We start from the raw sequence: 21390 nt of genomic DNA on the forward strand, positions 1-21390 counted from the left end.
AATGATCTGCAAATTAAGTAGCATAAATATCACAACAGACGTATTTATTTGCACCGCTTAAAATATTTGGTCACATTTTGCAATTTCATGTCTTCCGAAATAATATTTTCTAGGCACAACCGAATAATCATCTAAGAAACAAGCAATCTACAGTTCACAGTCGCGGAATTGTAATCAAATCACTGAAGTTCTGTTAATAATGCTTTCAACTCCGTTCTTCCAAAGAGAGTCAAAACACGAACCATAAAACGAATTAAGGACACTTTCATTGCCTCGACCCTGCAAACAAATATCAAACTTCGGTAAAAAATTTTTAAGTTTCCAACTGTAAAATTTTTACCAGAGGTGAATTTCAAAATTGCATCTCATAAGTAGACCTCTGAACCTTTGGGTGACTTTTGGGTGGTCTGACTTAAACGCGCCTTGAGAGGCAGACCTGGCCATCAGGGTGTACCTGTCCACAGGATCTCCATGCTCCCTGGCGATTGATCGGATGGTATTGATGTTTCTGAAAGGTTTCGGATGCAATTAAAAATTGATCATGAGGAGATGAAATGTTTTGAAGATTTAGGGGAAGAAATTTAATTAGGCCTTGAGGCAAAGAGCAAAAATGTGTGTACCTGATGACAAGCATCATGACATTTGGCATGGACCTGAGTACGTAGGTGATCCGGTCAAATCTTTGTCGAGCCATCTCGGTCATGTATTCTAATTCTTTGGCCGAGATCACTGCGTGGAGCGCCTTGATGGGTCGCTGCGTCAGCATTTCGGCAAACAGCTCGGCCTCATCTGCACACACAACACCTTTGCTCTTTACCACGGCCACAATGTGTCAGTTTCCAATTATTAAAAATATTTAAAGGGTTTCATTTTTTTTGCAACTGGGGATTTTGGCACCTAAATATGAGCATCAGCTTTGGGGGAATTCCTCGATACATTTCGAGAATCTTGTCGTGCAGTTTGATCATTTCTTGGCGCGCCCGTTCTCGGGTGTCTGCGGGAAGTTTTCTCAACATGGCGTGTGTGATCAGTTGGCTGCCCTTGCTGTCAAAGAAAAGTGAGAGAATGTCTTCCTCTTTTTTGTTAGGCGGAATATAACGCTGGACGACCGCTATGCAAAATAGCCGATAGTCAGATTCTGAAACAGAAGTCTGTGAACCTCGGCCAGCACAAAACTTAAAACCCCAAATCACATGCAGAAATTTGGAAATTATTGAAAATATTTCCTACCATTGACTCCAAGTTGAGTGGCGAAGGTTTTCATTCCTCCGTAGTCCCTCATCACAATGCAGCGCCACATGTTGCCCAGGGACTTTCTCACTTTTTGTGGCAGCTCTTGGTAGAGACCGTGGTCAAGAAGCACCAACTCAGCCTTGTTATCTTTTGCTTTTCTTACTAGAACTATATGAAAATTGGAAAATAAATATCCAGCAAATATGTTATGCTAAAATTTACTGTTTCCCGGGTGGGGGTCAGCGTGCACAAAACCAGTGTGGAAAATTTGCTCAGCGAAAGCGTGGATCATTTTCCTATCTACGTCGGCAAGATCAAGCCCAAGCGTCTCAAGGGCGCTTCTGTCACTAATTTTGGCACCTTCACAAAACTCCATGGTGAGCACTCTCTAAAATTAAGAAGAAAGTAAAAATAATTAATTAATATTTAATTTACATTTTCATATGCTAGGTGTCAGAAAGATCACATTTGGCTTTCTAAATTAAATTTTGAGACCATAATAAGACAAAGCTCCGCATTTATAATAAATTAAGATATATTATAGAAATGGTTTTGTTTATTTTATTATTTTATTTTATGAAAAAAACCATTATAATCAAAATAATATAATTTATATTAATTATAACAAAGATAAGATAAAACTATCAACATTAAATGTAAGAATAGAAACTTACAGATGTGCTGAGGTCCCAGTGAACTTTAGGAACATACACAAAAGGCAAATGTTTCAGGTCCTTGGCACACCGTTCAGAATTCTTTCCCTCGTGCAAGAAGTCCAGCTCCTGCTGCAACGTTCCTTTTAACTCCTAAAAAGATAAAAAAGATAAAAAGTAAATAAATCCATTTTAAATAATTTAATAATTACATCTAAGACCCAGTGCAGGTCGAACTTTGGGTGCATCCAGCCGATCAGTTTGAGCAGGATGCTGATTGTGGTTAAGTCTCCGTGGAATCTCTCCTGCAGGTCGATGTACTGCACTTTGACGGCTACAACTTTGTCGTCTCGAGTGACGGCCTTGAACACTTGGGCTAGACTAGCAGCGGCAATGGGATCCTCGTCGAAAGACTTGAAAACCTCTTTGTGCGACTTGCCAAAGTCTTCTTCGAAAAGCTGCCGAACTTCTCCCACTCCTCTCATTAAACATTGGTCTTGAAGAACCTTGAAATATTCAATGAATTAAAAAGTGGAAAATTTACAAAAAAATATTTGAATCATAAAATTAAAAAAAAAATTAAAACTTAAATCTATTACTTTTAACGTATTGATGTACTGTGGAGGTAAAATGTGGTTCAGGGAGACAAGGCCCTGGCCCAATTTGATGTAGAGACCTCCGTTGCCCAAACAACCCTCCAGCAGTCTTTTGGCAGACCTTTCGTGCGCCCCTTCCATCACCAGCTGGTATTTATGGTCATCTTCGTCCACGCCAAACGTCGTCCACCAATAGTCAATCGAAATCGCCATACCAACCCTCAAAGACCTAAACTTTAAAAATTACTAAAATTTTCAAAAGGCAAATTGGCGAACAAACCTGAGGAACCTTCCAATTCCTCCAAAGGCGACCCTGACCGTCCTTTTCTGCTGCTCTTCCAGGGTCTGGTAATAAGTTGTGCAGCCGACGACGCCAACCCCGATCACTGCCACGGCAATCTTGCCCTTTCGTCCCGCAGGTTTGGCGCTCGTCTGCTGCACAGGGTGACATGACCTTTTGACCAGCAAAGGGCCTGACAGCTTACGTAACGGAACCCTTGTCCTTGCCCACATTTTTTAGCTAAAAATTTAAGTTAAAATTAATATTTATTAAATTTTTTTTTAGAATAAAATTTTAAATTAAGAAAACAAATATTTTTACTAACCTTTAAGGAGACACTCCACTTATTCAAATAATATTTTATGCTCAAACCATAATTGACATTGGCCGACTTGAATCACTTTTTAGTGCGCTGCGCACTTTGGACTCGAATTTGGCATCTAAAGGCGTGGCAATGACGGACCAGGCTTTCAAAACGTGATTAATTTTAGATAATCAATTTCAACTCTTGAACTGCGCGAATCGCAAAATTCTTGTTACAAAAATAGTCTCGAAATTACATAACAAAAATCGCATGTGAATTGCTTGTCGCAAATCGCAATGGAAAATAACAAACTCGCGCGCCGCTCGATGAGATTTTGGCGAACTCCAGAGGGCGCCAAAATTCAAATTACATTCAGGCTTCCTGGCAGACGCGGATGTGTGCCAAGTTGCCTACTCTAGAGTTTACAGGGGCTTTGTTCGTTGTTTGAAGAGCGCTTTCTATTAGGTTTATCAAACGGCTCTGCCGACTTGATGAGAGGGATAAAAAAAATGAGGACAATAACTAACATGATCGGTAGGCGGATCATGGGGATGATTGCTCCTTGTAATCACTTGCAAAATTTAATAAGGTAGCCAATTTTATAATAAATTATGAAATGTGACGATGAATTTAAGTTTTTTTTTTATAAAAATGTATGTCAAATTTTCTTGAAATAAATCTAAAGAAATTAAATCAAGCCATTTTTACCTTCCTCAAGTTCAGTAGATTGAAGTAAGAAATAAAAATGATTTTCCTTTTTCAACAGCTTTCGGCATTCCTGCTTATTACCAGAATTATTTGGAGGCTCTTCTCCTGCAAATGACAAACTGAAGAATGCTTTAGTGTGTTCAATTTTTTTGAATTATTGGAGATAAAGAAAGGAATTTGTTAACTTTTTTCATTCAAAAACCACCGAAGCGTCAAGTGCAGGATTTTATGCCGGAAATTATTGGCCCGAGTTTTGCTCGTTCTTTCTTTTTTTGCTCGCTCGCGAATATTTCAATTTATTTCTCTTTTCGCTTCCACTCTGGTCGGTGAACAGGGGATGGTGCGTACACGAGAGAGAGCTATACTGCGAAGCTTGTTGCTGGCCGGGGGTAAATATTGCGTCTGCGGGGTGTCTGGGTCCGGGTGGGAGGGGGTGGATCGATAAACGTGCCGTGCCAGCAGAGCCCTCAGTCCCTCCTCGACCGGCCATTAGGGTACGTTGAGCTTCACATGTGCGGGCGGCGGGTGAGTTTTGCCAAAACAATTTATTTATTATTAATTTTCCGCTTTCGCCCAAACCAACCCCATTCTTTCCAAGCCCAGCCTTTTCTCCCTGAGGTCTGCTTTCTTCGGAAAGCTTTTCTTGAAAAACAGAGCACGTTCCGGGGTGCAAAGTCGAGTTGATTTTTTTTTGTCTTTCTCCGGGTTTTGCGTGTTGTTGATGCACGACGAGGCTTTCCGCAGTTCTCTTTCCAGCCCCGTGGCGACAGGCGAGAGACGAATAATTGTTTAGCTTTGAACTCGTTTTGCCTTTGAAGTGCGATTGTTCCTGCGTTTCACCCTTTATCCAATAAAATTGCTCGTCGTCCGTGCCGCGTGCTGTTTTTATTCACGCTTTTTTTACACGGAACCTTGGTAATTGTGCGCTCAAGTTTTCAAGTGGATGCAGATTTATGTAAATAAATTCGAGGCTTAAGAGAAGAAGCAAAACAAGCCTGATTCGAAAAAGAATTTTGTCAGCCCAAGAAATTTTAATCTAATCCTCCTCTTGAAAGTTAAAATCGACACATTTTATTATAATTTCTTTGTTAAATTTTTACTATTTCATGATCAACAGAAGAAAAGTTACTTGCGTTTCACGCACTTGCAAGAAGAGATTGAAAAAAAGTATTTAATTATTCTATTATTCTAATTAAAAAAAATAAAAAAAATCCTCAATCAATTCACCCTCCACAGCTACAAGCAATTAAAAATCCTTTTGAACTTTGTAAAATAAAAATTGTGCATTTTATCACATTGATTATTTTCAAATTTTAGATTATAATTAATAATTATAGACAAGCTAAGCTTTGAAACCAAAATTTTAAAAAATTTCACAAAATTCCATTTGTATATAGTTTATATCAAAATGGCTTCAAATATCTCCAATAAATATTATTTTTCCTTAAAACAAGTTCCAAAATGAATTTCTTTATTTTCAAACTACGTCACATAGGGAATTTATTAATGGCATTTGATGATCTGAAAATGAGACCAGTGAAAACTAGTATCTAATGAGGTAATGAATTCATGATCTCTATTATTATTTGTCTCTTTCACAAGTTTTGTTAGGGTTTTAGTTTCATGGCTACGCCATAAGCCATGTCAATGAACGAACTTGGAATTGAAATAAACTTTTTTTGTAACTTATGTAATTATTTTTCTTAAAATTCAATAACATAAAAATGTCTTAACTTAAGTTTCAAGAATGAAATTAAAAATTACTCAACAAAAACGTGCTGAATTTGTGAATTTCTGTGTTATTGCTTGTTGTTTTTTTTCCAGAGATAAAAGAGCGAAAAATCTGCTTTTATAGTCCCTTGTGGTGTGACACGCACAGCCAAAAGCTGACATTACACCCTTTTTTAATGGAAAATCTGCGTTTTCAGTCATCCACACATTTTAGAAATTACTCAATTGCGCTCACAAATGAGAAGCACTTTTTTCATGAAAAAAAAAACAAGCGCCGCGGGACCGCACGTAATGATGTAACCTCACGCATACGAGCGACCGTGTGTCCACATCACGCACGCTAATGATTGTTTACTCCCGTTTCCCGGCAAACAGTGCTTTTTCACTCGGCCACGCGGTTGATTACTCTCGTCAGATAACGACACTGACCGCCAAATCCTTTCAGCTGAATGAAAACATTATGCAATTGGAGATTTGTGGAGAGTGGAAAAAAAAGAAGTAATTCAATAAAGCTAAAAGCCCTAGTGGGGGTAGAAAAAAATTATTATGAAATGACATGGCTGGAGCGAGATAGGATCTGCGGCGCCTTTTAACAAATTAATGAGATGGCCATTAAAGCGTTGTGGGCTGGCGAGGGTGACGAGGCTGCATTGTTTACCGGCGATGCGAAGAACGGGTAAACGCCACACAAGCGGGCAGGTGATGCTCTGCTCTCGGTGATCGATATCGAGTCGTGCTCAATTGGTCCAAACGACGTGTGAGTGAGAGCAACCCCGTGTCAATGGGGTTCGAGTTCAATTGCACCCCACGGCTGCGATCGTTAGCCGCGAGTCTAGATCAAAACCACCGTTGGGCTACGCATCAATGCAATTCAAAAAGTTCAAAATTACTTTGCAATAATAAAGTAGATATAAAAACATTTTTTAATTTGCATTTAAAATCTATATGTAATTAAGATATAGAATTGTTATAGGTAATAAAAAAAACTTAATATTAAAATAATCTTTGTTTTTAATAGCATTAATTTTAATTTTTTTTTTTGTAAAATTTTCTAGTTTGTAAAATTTTAGATTTTATTTTTAGGGTAAATAATATATCTCTAAATTTGTTAAACAAAATATATTTTATAAATATTAGGGAACAACGGTCAATTTTTTTTGAAATTGAACCAAACTTGCTGTAAACTTTTATACTCTCCTCCTAGTTTTTAGCGTAAATAATCTCATATCTCATTGATAATACATGATTTCAACGGTGCTTCGACTACTGTTGAATTAGCAGCAGAGCAGAATGATAATAAAGTGTGCCAAAAATTAATTTCAAAAATATATTCAAATTTTTTATTTTGATTTAGTTGGTAATTTTGTTACATGACTGTGTCTTCATCTCCATGATCAAAGGATATAAAAGGATTAAAAAATTGTGTTTTTCCAATTTTGCTGATTTTTTTCTTGCTCATGAACAGGGGTTGCAGACCATGACCAAAACTGGTATAGCCGTTTGGTTTTTTAATAAAAATCAACTTTTATAGTGAGGAAAAATTCCGATCTCTTCAATTCCATGGATATTTAAATGTCTCATTATTGTAACTATTAAGTTAATTAATATAAAAGAAAATCTTTTCTCCAAAAATGTTTTTATATTTTTGGGCACAAATCCCCATTTGTTGATTATACCTGAATGCTTTTTTCTCATCCACTCTCTTATTTTTCTTGCAGCAGCCCCTGACAACAGCCGACGAGAAGAATTCATCCCTCTTGCCGAGTGAACGCACCATGGCGGCCTTTCATGTGCAGTAAAGTAGAAGGTACGCGTCCTCTCTTGTGTTGCGCTCTCGGTGTTTTGGGATTTTTTTAATTAATTTAGTTAACAGCGCCTTGCGTGGCTCCACCACTCAAGCGGTTTCTCTTTTACTTTTCTGTTTGCGTGCGCCCAAAGAAGTCATGCAGGCTCTCTAGCTTATATGGCAAAAAAGGCTGCGGGCAAAAGGAGATGAAAGGGCTGCTTGATGTCTAAGTAACTCGTGCCTCTTTTCAGAAGTTTGGCACATTTCAGCAAAGCTGTGTACATTTTGAGCAGAAAATTTAATATCTAGAAGATATACAAATAAATTGGTGGAATTTTTATTGCAAATAAATAAAACGCTCTGAAGTACTAATTATTTTACGATGTATTCCAGTTTTCTCCTTGCTCATTTTGTTAATATATACTTTTTTTATTAATTTAACCTTCCACTAAATACAAGAAAGTTGTAACATTTTTGAGGATTTAAACATAATAATTGTAAAAATGGAAAAAAATATTGTAATTGAGAATCCACAAAAACTAATTTAGAGCATATTGAATGAAGTAATTTGATTACATATTAAAATTTTTATAAAATTATGCTATAATTAGATTTATTTTAACTTATTGCGCTTTCTTGTTATTATTGGTTTTTGCCTCGCCCCCGATTGCTATAATCACAGTTTATACAGTAATATTTGAAGAAAAATTAGTGTGAAAGAAAGGATATTAATATAAATTATTTAACTTAATTTTCAATTTCTTTCAAATTTTTAATTTCCAAATTTTCTCCTTATCTTATCTTTAAATTTAAATAAAATATAATTATCAAGAAAACTTCAAGAGATGTATCCAATTTTGTAATTGAACACTGAGAAATGAGACAAGAAATTTAACTCGATAGAGCTCAAGTTTTTGCTGGATCAAATCTTCCGCATCAGCAGAAGGCGAACTTGTTTCTTTATTCATGCGTCATTATTTGGCGGTTGCAGATGAGGTCGCGCAGCAAGAAACGGGGCCGCAGTGCGACCAGCCGCTTGCGAGAGCGGGCCAACCTGTCCTTCTGCATCGTGGTCATTTTCTTCGCCGTCTTTGGCATCATCGTCCTCACCGAGATCTTCTTCATCGACGAGCGGCCCGGCCCGGCGCCGATCGGGGCCCACCGAGGCCCCGACTACGAGGAAATCGTCCTCTCTGACGACTACCTGCAGCTGTACAAAGGCCCTGACAACGAGGCCGCCTCGCACCTCGCAGGTCGCGTCCTCGCCCCGGCCGCGCCCTTCGTCGTCCGACCTGAGGAGGCCAACCCTTTCCCGCCGCCGCTGCCAGACGCCGGCTACATCAAGTTCAGCAACCTCACTGCCAGAGATGCGAAATGGCAGCCAGTTCGCGGAACTAGGTAAGAGGAAAAGCGTCAATTTTATTTGGTGAAAGAGAAAAAAAATCTCAAAAGTATTGTAATTTGAAGAATTATTTAAAAAATTCATGTTTTCTTTTTTTTATTTACTGTCTTGAAGGGGGTAGATACAAAAATTGATTCTATGAGCATCAAATGGAGAGTATTAATTTTTAATTAACTTAATAATTAAATTCTTTATTTTTCATTTACGACACAGAGCGTAAATTTTACACAATTTTTCCATAATTATGAGAGAAAATTGGTTTTGTTGCGCCGAAGAAAAGAAACATGCAAAATTCATTTTATTATTTTCAGTTTTGTGATTTTTTTTGCTTTTTATTGATTAAATTAGTAACTTGTGACTCTAAATCGCCTTTACGTGGAATTAAGTTCTGAGACATGTGAGGCAATGCGTGCGAGCTGCGTGCGGGCTGCGTGTCAGTTTTGCTTTGATGAAGACATCTTTAAATGTTTCTGAGCAAAATAAATAAGCAATTTGTTAGATACAGATTTTTTTGTTAGCTTGGACAGCTGTTTTGACTATTGAAGCCTCATCAGCAGCACTTTGCCTAGCAAAGCAAATTCTACTCGCAGCGCACAAATACGCCTGCTTGTTTGCCTCTCGGCAACCCTCAGAGGAGGAAAATGAGAGTTTTTGGTTTCGAGTGGTTTCTCTATAGGTTTTAAATTCTCAAAAAACTTTTTATTCATGTTTCATTCAATTTCATTGAATCTCTTAAAAAAACTGACCTACCGAGTCACAAATCTTGCTTCAATTTTAAAGTACGTTTCAAAATTCAAACAGGAATGATTTTAGTTTTAAATCTTTATTTTTCTGTATACTAAAAACTTTTCTAGCCATTATATTGTTCAGAACACTCATTTATTGCAAACAATTTGAAAACACAAAAATATATTTTATATTCAATACAAAATTTTTTTATAATTTAGAATAAATTTTCCCAACTTCACCGCCGCATTGCTGATTCTTGACTGCTCCTAGGAAACACACTCGACCAAACACTTTTTTGATTTCGCGTGCACGATCTACTTTCCGAATGGTTGTTTGGCGACAGGCCGACCGCTTCACATTGTACCATTAATAAAGCCGCGTGCAACTCGCGCAAATTCATTTAGCGGCTCTACGTGCTCTATTATTTTGTTGGTGAATTATGCATGCGCGCATTAGTGAGTGATTGAAGCGCGCGTCGATTGCCAAACCGCTAAGCTCTCGCGCGACATCGACATGATTACGCGATAATGCATGCAGTGCGGCATCGGGAATAAATTGATTGCTTGTGTTTTATGTTGTGCTGGCTGAACAACGCTTACTAACTTTTTTGTTACTATTTTTAAATTAAATAAAATTTAAATTAATATTTTATAATGTAAATAAGTTTAATTTACTATAATTTACTAATAACATTTAATTATATTATAATACATCAATTTTTATTTGATTTTATTAAAATTGATACTTTTGAGAAAACTCTGAATGATTTTTTTTTAATTGTTATTATTTTTTTTTATAATTCTTTAAATGTAGTTTGAAAAAAGCAATCAATAATTCATTAAGAGATAAATTCTATTATCACTTCATTTTCTATATTTGACCGTTTATGATTAATTTTTTCCTAAAATTGAATGAAAATAAAAATTTAAATCTAAATCAACGTCAAAATTTTAATTTTTGTGAATGGAAAAATTATTGTGAAAATAGACGATTAAATAAAATGATGCAATCAATTAAAAAAAAAGATGATGTTGACTAACTTCAAATCCTTCAAAAGCAATTAAGAAAAAACTTAAGTAAAAGATTTTTAAACAAAGTAAATTTTACGATACAACATTCAGTTAATTATTTTCTAGGACAATGTCCTGAACGAGGGTTATAATTTTCTACATTGTAATTACAAGCATGTCCCTGCCCGCACGTTGATTACACTGGTTGCCTTTTACAAATGTTTCAGGTTCAAATTCTACGTGTACTCGGCGTTCTACGATAAAAGGGCGAGCAGGATGATAAGAATCATTGGAGCGACGCGCACACGAAGTCCGGAGCGCGTGTGGTGTCGCTTTTGGTACGACGAGGAACCAACCACGGCCAATGCCAATGCCACCGTTTCACCAGAGAGACGCAGGTGCGCAATGCCAAAATAATTTTAATAAAAAATTCGTAGTCTTCGAAATCCTTCATCGAAATTCATTTTTACAAGAAACAAGTAAAAAATTAAATTATAAACTTATTTTCTGATTTTCCTCATTTCATCAAAAAGCAGATATGAGATTACTTAATGAGGAAAACTTTTTCTAATTAATTTATGCAATAAACCCATCTGGCTTTGATAAATTCTCATTTTAAGTAAAAAATATAAAATTTCCTATAGCAAAAAAATTGCATAATTGTTCTGTTTTTGGTGTGGAAGTATAAAAACTAAAAAGATGAGTTTTCTTTTGTAGCTCTCGACCGCAACTAGTGATAGCCAAAGTGAGAGTGATCAGGGAAAATTGGAATCTGAAGTACAGCGCGTGCTTTGTGATCTGCCCCTTGCCGAGGTCAAACGGCACCGACGAAGCGTGGCCGGTGCCCAACAGCGTTTCGGTGCTCGCCGGAAGGGTGTTGCTTCCGCCGGCCAATCGGCTGCTCGTCAACCGGCCCGGCAACATGACCAACAAGGGTGAACTCGCGGTCTGCGTCAAACCACTCCACTTTTTCTACAACCAGGTGAGTTATTATTGCAGAATCATTGCTTCGTCGCTTTTAGTGTTTAGTTTTTTCATTAAAATTTTTTTAAATATCTGCTGCTAAAAAGAACTTTTTAAAGCAACTGTGCTGGATGCAACGAGATGAATTAGCCAATAATTTTGTTTATCAAATAATTTTCTGCTACAAATTGAAAATTCATAGCTTTTTTAATGATTAATTATACTGAATTATTTTTAAGTAGGTTTTCTTTTGTGAGACCAAAGTATTATACTAATTGTATATAATTGATTGTAGAGTAATTATTGCTTCAGTCACTTTTAATTAGATTTACCGCAAGTCACCTTTGAGATTAATGCCAATTTTTTTACTGCCTTATTGGTAGTATGAGCCAGACAGGTAAGTTAACAGTAAATTACAGGAAATAAGAGAAGAAAAATTATTTATTTACTATTAAAACTATTATAATTGGTCAATCACTTATTTCCTAATACAAGAAATTATCAACACTCACTTAATGTGTGAAAAGGTATCGCTATCAGAAATAATTAGTAAAATTCATTTGCTGATTGCTCTCTTGTACGCTCACAATTATATATAATATTTTGTAATGAAACAAAAATATGTTGATTAAAATATAATAAGTTAGAATTATCAGGTAATAAAAATAATAAAATAAAAAAGATCATAAAAAAATTAAATTTTTGAATAAAAATTTAAAAATCAAAGTTATCAAATAATGAAGTAAAAAAATATCCAATTTACTTTTTACAAATTGCATGCTTTTCTTAAATTAAAACTTATAGTTTAAAATTTAATAAAAAAACATTTACAAATTGCACAATGACGTCTCTACATTTTATGTATTAAAAGGGAAAAATGAATTTCATTTTTGCAACCACTTTTATTTAATGTGACTTGAAAGACAATTAATTAAATGGATTATATATTTCAACGTGCAAAGGTTACACAGGGAACACTGAACTGTCAAAATGTTTTGAAAATTTAAAAAATTGAAAAGGAGCAATTAATCTGACTTATTATTGATGTTCTAATGAGACCGTTTTTTAATTTGCTTTTAATTCCAAAAGGCTTTTTTTTAAACATGAAAGGGACTTTGCTGTTTGCAGGTTTGGTCGCTGCTGGAGTGGCTCGAGTTCCAGAGCATCCTGGGCGCGGTGCACGTGACCATGTACAACCACACGGCGGGCGGCGCCGCAAGCTGCGTGTTGCGCGAGTACGTGGCGCAGGGGTTCGTGACGCTGCTCGACTGGGGCAACCTGCCGATGCTGTCGCAACGCGAGATCCGCACCGAGGGTCTGTTCGCGGCGCTCAACGACTGCCTCTACCGCAACATGTACACGCACGCCTACCTGGCCATCATCGACCTGGACGAGTTCATCGTGCCGCGGCGCAACGACTCGCTGCCGGCGCTGCTGGGCTGGCTGACGCGGCCCGGGACGAGGGCGGCCGGCTCGTTCTCGTTCCAGAACGCCTTTTTCTACCTGCAGTGGCCGGACGACGAGAAAGCCGAGCCCACCGAGCTGACCACGCAACGCAAGACGCGGCGCCGCGCCAAACTGCACCCGCACAAGCAGCGCTCCAAGTACATCTGCAAGCCCGAGCTGGTGGTCGAGGCCGGAAACCACTTTGTGTGGGAATACGTGCCGGGCAGGGGCACCCTGAACGTGCCCGCCGACGCCGCCATCCTGCACCACTACCGCGTGTGCGAGTTCGGCGGCGACGACTGCGTCAAGGCCGCCTCGGTCGTCGACCGCTCGGCCTGGCGCTTCGGCGTCCAGCTCAGGGAGCGCGTCGACCAGCGGTGGCGCGACCTCAGGACAAAGTGTGATTTGCCGTCCGCCCCTGTTAAGAACCGCCGCTAGCTGAGACAGAACTTGTGTCAATATGTGTTCTCGTTCGTGTATGTACTTCAATAAAATGCGTCCCGACGGCCCGATAGCATGTGTATTTATAACAAATAGGGACGATTCAAACTGAAACTTTTTGCAAATTTCAATTTACCAAAATTGCTAAATTTTTTTGATATGGTTGAATCGTTCCTCTTTCTAATTTTGTAACTTTGATTTATCTTTTTTCCGCAGTTTCACTTACATTTTAAGTACAAATTAATGCCACAAACTAATATTAATTTTATAATAATAGATTTTAAGTTTTCTTAGCTTTTGCAAATTTACTTTTTGATTTTATTCTATTTTCAGTGTCAAAAGTGAGATTTATTTAATCATCATCAGCGCATATTGCAGCTAACATTTATTCTCAGTAAACAGATTAATTGTGAAAAATGTGATAAATAAACCTTGCTTCATTTAAAATTGCATAAATTAAAAAAAATATAATCTCACTTTTGTCCCTGAAAATCGCGTTGATTTCATTGGAAAACTCTTGAGACAGCAAGAAACAAAAATAATACACGTTTTCCATCTTCCAGTTTTGCGCACAAGCAAACGTATAATTATATTTTATAATAATTTCTGACTAATTTAATACAATTTAAAATGTATCAATTGGGATCATATAAGTTTTACAATATTTTATGGACGGTAAATTATTTCATGGAAACAAATGAACTTCAATACAGAGAAGGTTGAACTATTTTTTTCTCTATGCATTTATCGCACAAATGTGTCTTTTTGAGCTTTCACGTTGTGCAGCATTTTTAATTTTCATTATCCTCATTAACTGCTGGTCTTAGTGTAATAAGTATGTATCATCCAACCTTGTACTGCATACTTCATCTCTGGTCATATTTATGTATACTTTTTCATAACGAGACACATAATATCTTTATATTCATAAAAAAAAACATATACATAAGCTAGAGTATATTTTAAATGCCATGCCAATTTTAATCAAAATCATAAATTTGATAATTTTTTTCTAAACTGAGGACACTGATTGATTTATTTATTTAGGATTATTTTATGTAAAATTATCACATTAACATAGAAATATATCTTTCATCATTTAATATGGTCTAAACGTCTTGTATACTAAAACAGCACACAGCTGTGGCTCTTGTATATCAGTGATTTATTTTTGCTATCAAGACTCAATTTCTTCAATTTCTAGTCATTTATCGTGCCATGTATTTACTTCCCTTTCATATAAGTTAAAATATTATTATTAACAATTATACCCTCGAAAAAAATTTGAAAGCGTAAGCCGAAAAGGAGCTCAAAAACTTGATGATTTCATTTTCTGTGATTTTAAGTGTTTTGAAGTACTTGAATGGAAATTATATATTTCAATTTGATGTTTTTCTTTTGTAAAAAACCAATAGCGAAAAAAGTGAAATGTTACGCAAAGTCACCTGGAAACAATAAACATACGTTGATTTTGGAAATAAGTAATATCATATCAATGTTGAAAAAAGCTTTTGTAAAACATGAAAGACATTCATGCAAGAAACAATAAAGAATATTTGTACCATACGTGACAGAAAAATAAAATATTGAATCTCAAATTTTTTTTCTGAAATAATTCTTAAAACGAACCAGCTTTTCTCCCTATTTTTAACCTAACACAAACGTGTTCTGGAAATAAGCAAGAAAAATTACAGACGTTGACAATACCCTTCAACGTATGTCATTAAGTTTATCACGATCCAGGAATTCCACCTCCCTGCGCTTCTGCGGGTTGCTGCAATTAAAACAATTTAGTTTATAAGCATGTTTCGGCCATTCCAGTTCCTCAAAGCAATTACCAAGATTCTTTTATTAATTTTTGGCCTAAATATTTTTCTGCTTAGGCCTCATAGCTTCAACCGCAGTTGGAATACGGATCGGTCTTCAGAATTATGGCAGCCTGTCTTAGGAGCAAAGTATGTATGAATAAAATTATCACTATAATCATGAAAATCTAAATTTTTACCAAACGAAAAGCTTCAAGTTTTTTGTCTACTCGGCTTATAAAGACTCGAGGAGTTTGGACGACAATATCGGAGCATTGCCTTTAGTTCGCATTATTGGCGTCGGGAAGCTGAATGAAAGAGTTCTGAATAAGAGCAAGTCATTAATAATTGACGAAGTTGCATACTGTCGTTTTTGGAACGATTTGGACTCCATCGGAAACGTGAAAAATATAAGGTAAAATTTATAAAATACATTTATAGTTTAAGTGATTAAACTGATATCTCAAAATGGAAAGTAAGTTTTCACAAGCGTGACTTTTTGAGGTTATTTGAAATTTTTTGTTTAAAATATTTTAATAATTGGTAAAAATTGATATAAAATATTATTTATGATATATCAGATTAAAGAAAATTCCTCTTGATTTAAAGACATTAAAAATAAATTTAATGAATATAATTGAATGGCGTTTTCGTTTAATAATTTTCATGTCAGCAGTGAGGTGCTCGTCAGAGCAGATGTAATGCCGATCAGCGAGAATTGGAATTTAAACTACTCCGCTTGCTTTATTCTGTGCCCCACATTTAACACTTCTTCACACTCAATGGTCTCCATTTACTCCGGCAACGTTATTGAGCCCTTGATTGAGACTGGGAATGCACTTGAGTTTCCAGAACCAGGCAATCGATTATTAGTGATTCACCAACTGGACCAGAAATTCAACTGGAGCGAAAAATCTGACCTGGCAGTCTGCGTCAAACCACTCCACTACAATTATAGCAAAGTATTATTTTTTCTTCATATTTAAAAATTTAAATCTTGAAACGTATAAATTCACGAAAGTGCGCCTAATTTATTTTATTTTAATTTACTATGTTTCTAATAAGATATAAAATTTATCTCATTGTCAGGTATGGGAATTAGTGGAGTGGATCGAAGTGAACAAAATTCTCGGCTTTTCCCATTTCTATCTTTACAATCACGAGGTAGCCGCAAACCTAACTTGCGTGCTGGACGAATACTCACAATCTGGAGATGTGACCCTCCTTAATTGGAAAAATCTGCCACTCGCCTCGCAAAGTGAGGTCAGAACGGAAAATATGTTCGCCGCCCTGAACGACTGTCTTTACCGAGGGATGCGCAAACATCGATTTCTGGCCATGTTCGATTTGGACGAGTACCTTGTCCCAAAGAAAGATCACACTCTGATCCAATTAATGGAGAAACTAAACAATCCTCCCAACAACTCGGTTGCTTCATTTTTGTTCCGAAATACGTTCTTCTATTTTCCATGGAGGAAGGAGCCTTCCTACGAAGGCCCCGACTTAATCACTTTGAAGAAAACTAGGCGCCGAAGTGATGTTTTTCCGGAGGAAATGAGGGCAAAGTTCGTTTGTAAGCCAGAATTAGTGACCGAGGTGGGAAATCACGGTGTTCGGGGAATGGTGAACGGTTTTCAGCAAAGGTCTGTGACCCCAGAAGAGGCCTTAATGCACCACTATCGCTCCGCCTGCGAACTGGGTGGTCACAGGTGTCTCTTCAGTAAGTCCGAGCGGGACAGGACAATGTACACGTGGCGCGAACTGATTGTGGGCAAAATTAAAAACGCGGAAAAAAGGATGGTTGAAAAGTGTGGCCTGCACCCTTTAGGTACAATCGACCGTAATTCATCAGAACCTTCTCCTGTGCCATCGTTTCCAAATTTTGAAGCGATGTATGACTATTGAAATTAGTCCAACTTTCATTTCCACTTAACTGCACTAAAATTTTATAATGTCAATGTATTCATTTAATTGAAAATATGATCATTTTTATTTTAATTATTTATTTATTTATTTATTGTAATAAAATCAAATTTAATTATTTATATCTTATATGAAAAATTTATTTATTGTATTTACTCTACCATTGCGCAATATTTATTGAAAGTTCAATGAATATAAAATAAACATTTTTTTGTAACTTTTTTTAAGAAAAATTTAATTTTAGATATTTTAAACAAGTTCTGCATCTTGTTACAAAGCATGATATGCAATAAAATAAATTATTCCATGGTTGATTGTTGATTGTGAATAGTAAATTGGTAAAAAAAATTAAATTATAAAATAATATGTTAAATTTAGTTACTCTTATTGAATTTGCAAAAGATCATCAAGGATCAAGGTGTGGAAGAGGAAATTTAGATAGTTGCTGTGTTTACGCACTCGTCTTGTTGATGCAACTCGCGAAAGATGAGATGATCTATCTAAATTTCCTTTTTTATGCCTTCCTGATTGAATTCAATTAGATTAATTGAATTTAATTTGTTATTTTTATTTTATTTTGAAGTATTTAGTTAGAAAGTCAGGTTTATTGGAAATATTGCCATTTAAGTCCTTAACTTTTAAATAAAAAAGGAAAGGGTAAATTATGGCCCACACAACAACTTCCGGTTGATATGACTTTAATTTAGTCCCACAAAATGTTCCGTCCCATCAAGTTGTGCCATGCTCTTTTTCGTTGCCTTTTAATTGTTATGGTATGGAAGTTGATGCACTTGATGGTTTACCGCTACAAATCATCTGAAGAGCTGGAGACGATTACAGAAAATTTAATGGAAAAAAGCGACGCGCCTCAAAATTTGCGCGCAAAGGAGACAGAAAAAGTGTCTGCTGGTCGCCGTTTCTTCAACGCAACTTGGCAGCCGGTGATAGGTTCAAAGTAAGACAGATGATACGTTAATTTAATTAATTAATTCTGTACATTGTTTTATTCTTAATTCAGATTATAGCTAATATTACATTTCTAAATATCAGCTTTTAGAAAGTTGAGCCAGTTATTAAGTTTTATATTTAAATTTATGATGTACTAATTTGTTTAAATTATTAAATAAACATTACTTTTAAGCTTAAACAGAACTTTTCCAACAACTAAAAAATAATAAATTAATTAATTAATTATTTTGTGCTCTGTGCTGTTTAAAATGATTTATGAATATTTTTGCATTAATGGTTTTTATTCAATCAACTTATTTTAAAATAATTTAATTTTTTTTATAAAATTATATAATTAATCCTTCTCTATTGCCAGATACAAATTTTACGTGTATTCGGCGTTCTTAGAGACTAGAACTTTAGAAAGGAAAAAATTCCCTACTTCCCCATTCATCACAGTGATTGGAGCCGCCCGGCTGAAACCCCCAGAAATAGCAGAAAGCGCCTATTGCAGATACTGGTATGACGATGTCAACCTCAGGGTGGACGTAACAAAGTAAAATAATAATAAATAAATAAAACCAAACCAGATATTAAAGAGACCAAATTAAAAATGATGCAATTTTCAGCAGTCCGATGTTTGTGGCAAAAGCAGCGATCGTGCCAATCAGAGAGCACTGGAACATGAATTACTCGGCCTGTTTTATTTACTGCGCTATCGTCAACAGTTCAAATGTTGCATCAGCCGTCTCTGTTTTTGCCGATGCAGTAATGACCCCGTTCATTAAAGCTGACAACCTAAATCAATTACCAGAAGCTGGAAATTTTCTCCATATAAACATTCAGCCGGAAAAACGAACAAAGCGCACAGATCTGGTTGCCTGCGTTAAACCCTTTTATGATGAATTTGTTCAGGTACAAAAATATTTAATACATTGATAATAATTCTTAAAAATGTAGTTTTTCTAAAATAATCCTTGATTCAATATTAATGAATATTTTAAACAAATTCCTGATTTGCTAATAATTTCACATTATTTATTTTTTAGGCTTGGAACCTTGTTGAATGGATAGAGCTAAACAAAATAATTGGATTCTCGCATTTCTACTTTTATTACCACCATTCTTCTGAATCAGTCAAATGCGTCTTAGACGAGTACGTGAAAAATAGAACAGCAACTTTGTTCCTGTGGCAAAATCTTCCTCTAAAGTCTCAAAAGGAGATAAGAACGGAAAATATGTTCGCCGCTTTGAACGACTGCGTCTTTCGAAGCGTCAACATGCACAAGTACGTGGCACCAATTGATGTAGATGAATTCATCGTGACAAAAAATATCTCCTTGCTGAAATTTCTTGACGCTTTTGATAATCCGAACCAAAATGAAGTTGCTTTTATTTTTCGGAACACCTTTTTTTATTTGCCGTGGCCAAACGATCCTCATTACTCGGGATTGGATTTGGTCACGCAGAAGAAGACAAGGAGAATTGCCAACGCACATTCACCAAAACGAAGGACCAAATACATTTGCAGACCAGAAGGAGTGGCGGAAGCTGGGAATCACTTTTTGTGGGAAATGACCAAAAGGAAATCGGAGCAAATTGTACTTAAAACAAATGTTGGCCATCTCTTTCATTATAGGTCGTGCGAATATGAGGAGAAAAATTGTTTGGCGTTGAAATTTGAAGATGACAGAACAATGTGGATTTATCAGAAAAAATTGATTGAAAAAATGAAGGCCATTGAAAGGGTTTTAATTGAAAAATGCCAGCTGGAACCACTGCGAAATGTTGATTTCGAAAAATCATAGCATTCATAACATTCGGTTGCACAAAAATAAAAATATAATTAATTTATAAAAAAAAAAGTAGAATCTTATCTGTCAAATTGAAGAGCTGCCGCGAAAGTAAAATTATTATAAAATAAAAAATAAACATAAATGATTTTTTTTTCAATTTTGATTGATACTAAATATTTGACTTCATTGAGGATGTTAGCAATTAGGCTATAAATTATATAATACTTTTTCATTTCTTTGAGGAACTCATGTTTTTTTTAATTGAAAATGTCCAGGGGTATTTTAAAAGGGTGTAATTATTTTTTTCTTGCAATTAAAGTTTAAACATCTGCTACAAGCCCCATATTGTTGCAAGGTTTACCTGCATTTTGAATCAAATTTTTGCAAGATACGCAAAAAAACAATAATTCAGATGCAAAAATTCATTTGCTTTTGTAGACTTAATTAATTGTTTAATAGACTTTCATAAACAATAATATACAAACTAAAAACTCATAATCACCACCTTTTTTAAACAAGTGGAGGTGACACAAGGAAAGTTTCAAACAAAAAGGTAGAGGGCGAGAAAATAATCACCAGCCATTCGTACAAGTACGTCCTGTTGATATGAACTTTTTTCTGTAAAATGCGTCGCTCCTTTATTTTGTGTGGTGGAGTTTTCTGTTTCACTTTATATATAATAGTTTGGAGATTCATGCCGTCGATGGTTTACCGTGGCGAATCATTTTCTATAATTATGGAACAAAATGGGGAAATGCATATAGCAAATGTGACAGAAGAGAAGCGTGGCGAACGCCGAGCTTTTCTCAACGCAACCTGGCAGCCAGTGACGCACTCAAAGTAAGAAGGGCCACAATTTCAACTTAGTTTATGCTTTTATTTAAGTGAGGTGGAAGGTGGACTAATGTAGTGGTAGCTTTTTTTCTGGAAAGTAGGTTCCTATTATTCATTAAAACAACAATTATGACTTTTATGACTTGTTGGGAAGAGAATAAAAGAATTGTAAAAATTGAATTGAAAATGAATTAAAAAGATTTTAAATAATAACATAATTTCCGTTTTAAAAATCTCTAAAAAAGGACTTTAAAGTCTGAGAGAAAACAAAAAGATGATTTAAATAATGTTTTACTGTATGTACAGCATATTTAAATATTTTGCAGCTAATGTAGTTGTAAAGCTGCATTTATTGAATTCTTAAAAAAAAAACGCTCTTAATTCACAGATATAAATTTTTCGTCTATTCGGCGTTCTTGGATACACGAATTTTGGAAAAGCAAAGGAATATTCCTTCCCCCAGAATCCGGATTATTGGAGTAGCCAGACTACAAAATTTGGAAATTGTGGAACGCGCATTTTGCAAATATTGGTACGATGACGACCAACTCAAATTGGAAACGAAAAAGTAAGTTTTTTTAGTGTATATTTAAAAATAACGGTTGCTTAATATAAAATTTCTAAGCAGCAAGAAGTTCATAGCGAAGGCAGTTATGACGCCAATCAGAGATCACCATGGTCTGAATTACTCTGCCTGTTTTATTGACTGTCCTATTGAGATCAATTCAAAAATACCCTCGGCCGTTTCTGTATATTCCAAAAAAGTGGTAACCACGTTCCTTAGGGATCACAATTTAAAAAG

General features: G+C 35.7%; 2 protein-coding genes and 1 long non-coding RNA gene across 6 annotated transcripts; 1 reads left to right on the forward strand and 2 right to left on the reverse strand.

The window, feature by feature from the left end:
- Positions 1-13: 13 nt before the first annotated feature.
- Positions 14-3375, reverse strand: LOC132202266 (uncharacterized aarF domain-containing protein kinase 5). Of its 3 annotated transcripts, none has more exons than XM_059629067.1 (10): positions 3088-3375; positions 2763-3002; positions 2486-2711; positions 2099-2392; positions 1908-2039; positions 1456-1621; positions 1231-1401; positions 621-789; positions 341-508; positions 14-279 (listed from the first exon to the last, which is right to left on the reverse strand). In XM_059629067.1, exons 2-10 carry the CDS (start codon positions 2993-2995, stop codon positions 180-182), a joined length of 1659 nt encoding a protein of 552 aa, XP_059485050.1. In that variant the 5' UTR covers positions 2996-3002; positions 3088-3375; the 3' UTR covers positions 14-179. The 3 variants fall into 3 exon arrangements, with proteins under 3 accessions (XP_059485050.1, XP_059485049.1, XP_059485051.1); XM_059629066.1 differs by lacking the exon at positions 621-789 and adding an exon at positions 898-1138; XM_059629068.1 differs by lacking the exons at positions 14-279; positions 341-508 and adding an exon at positions 898-1138 and having other exon boundaries at positions 652-789.
- Positions 3376-4250: 875 nt separating this feature from the next.
- On the forward strand, positions 4251-14865 carry LOC132202387 (uncharacterized). 2 transcript variants are annotated; one of them, XM_059629263.1, is made up of 6 exons: positions 4251-4299; positions 7224-7312; positions 8283-8689; positions 10660-10830; positions 11150-11414; positions 12524-14865. In XM_059629263.1, exons 3-6 carry the CDS (start codon positions 8283-8285, stop codon positions 13277-13279), a joined length of 1599 nt encoding a protein of 532 aa, XP_059485246.1. In that variant the 5' UTR covers positions 4251-4299; positions 7224-7312; the 3' UTR covers positions 13280-14865. The 2 variants fall into 2 exon arrangements, with proteins under 2 accessions (XP_059485246.1, XP_059485244.1); XM_059629261.1 differs by having other exon boundaries at positions 4252-4299; positions 7227-7312.
- Positions 14866-14927: 62 nt separating this feature from the next.
- Positions 14928-15312, reverse strand: LOC132202843 (uncharacterized). Its single transcript, XR_009442408.1, has 3 exons — positions 15288-15312; positions 15121-15225; positions 14928-15056 (listed from the first exon to the last, which is right to left on the reverse strand). It is a non-coding gene; the product is annotated as an uncharacterized LOC132202843 (long non-coding RNA).
- Positions 15313-21390: the final 6078 nt, after the last annotated feature.

The sequence above is a fragment of the Neocloeon triangulifer genome, unplaced genomic scaffold (assembly GCF_031216515.1).
Source record: "Neocloeon triangulifer isolate White Clay Creek 2 clone unplaced genomic scaffold, ASM3121651v1 ptg000015l, whole genome shotgun sequence".
Classification (NCBI taxonomy): domain Eukaryota; kingdom Metazoa; phylum Arthropoda; class Insecta; order Ephemeroptera; family Baetidae; genus Neocloeon; species Neocloeon triangulifer.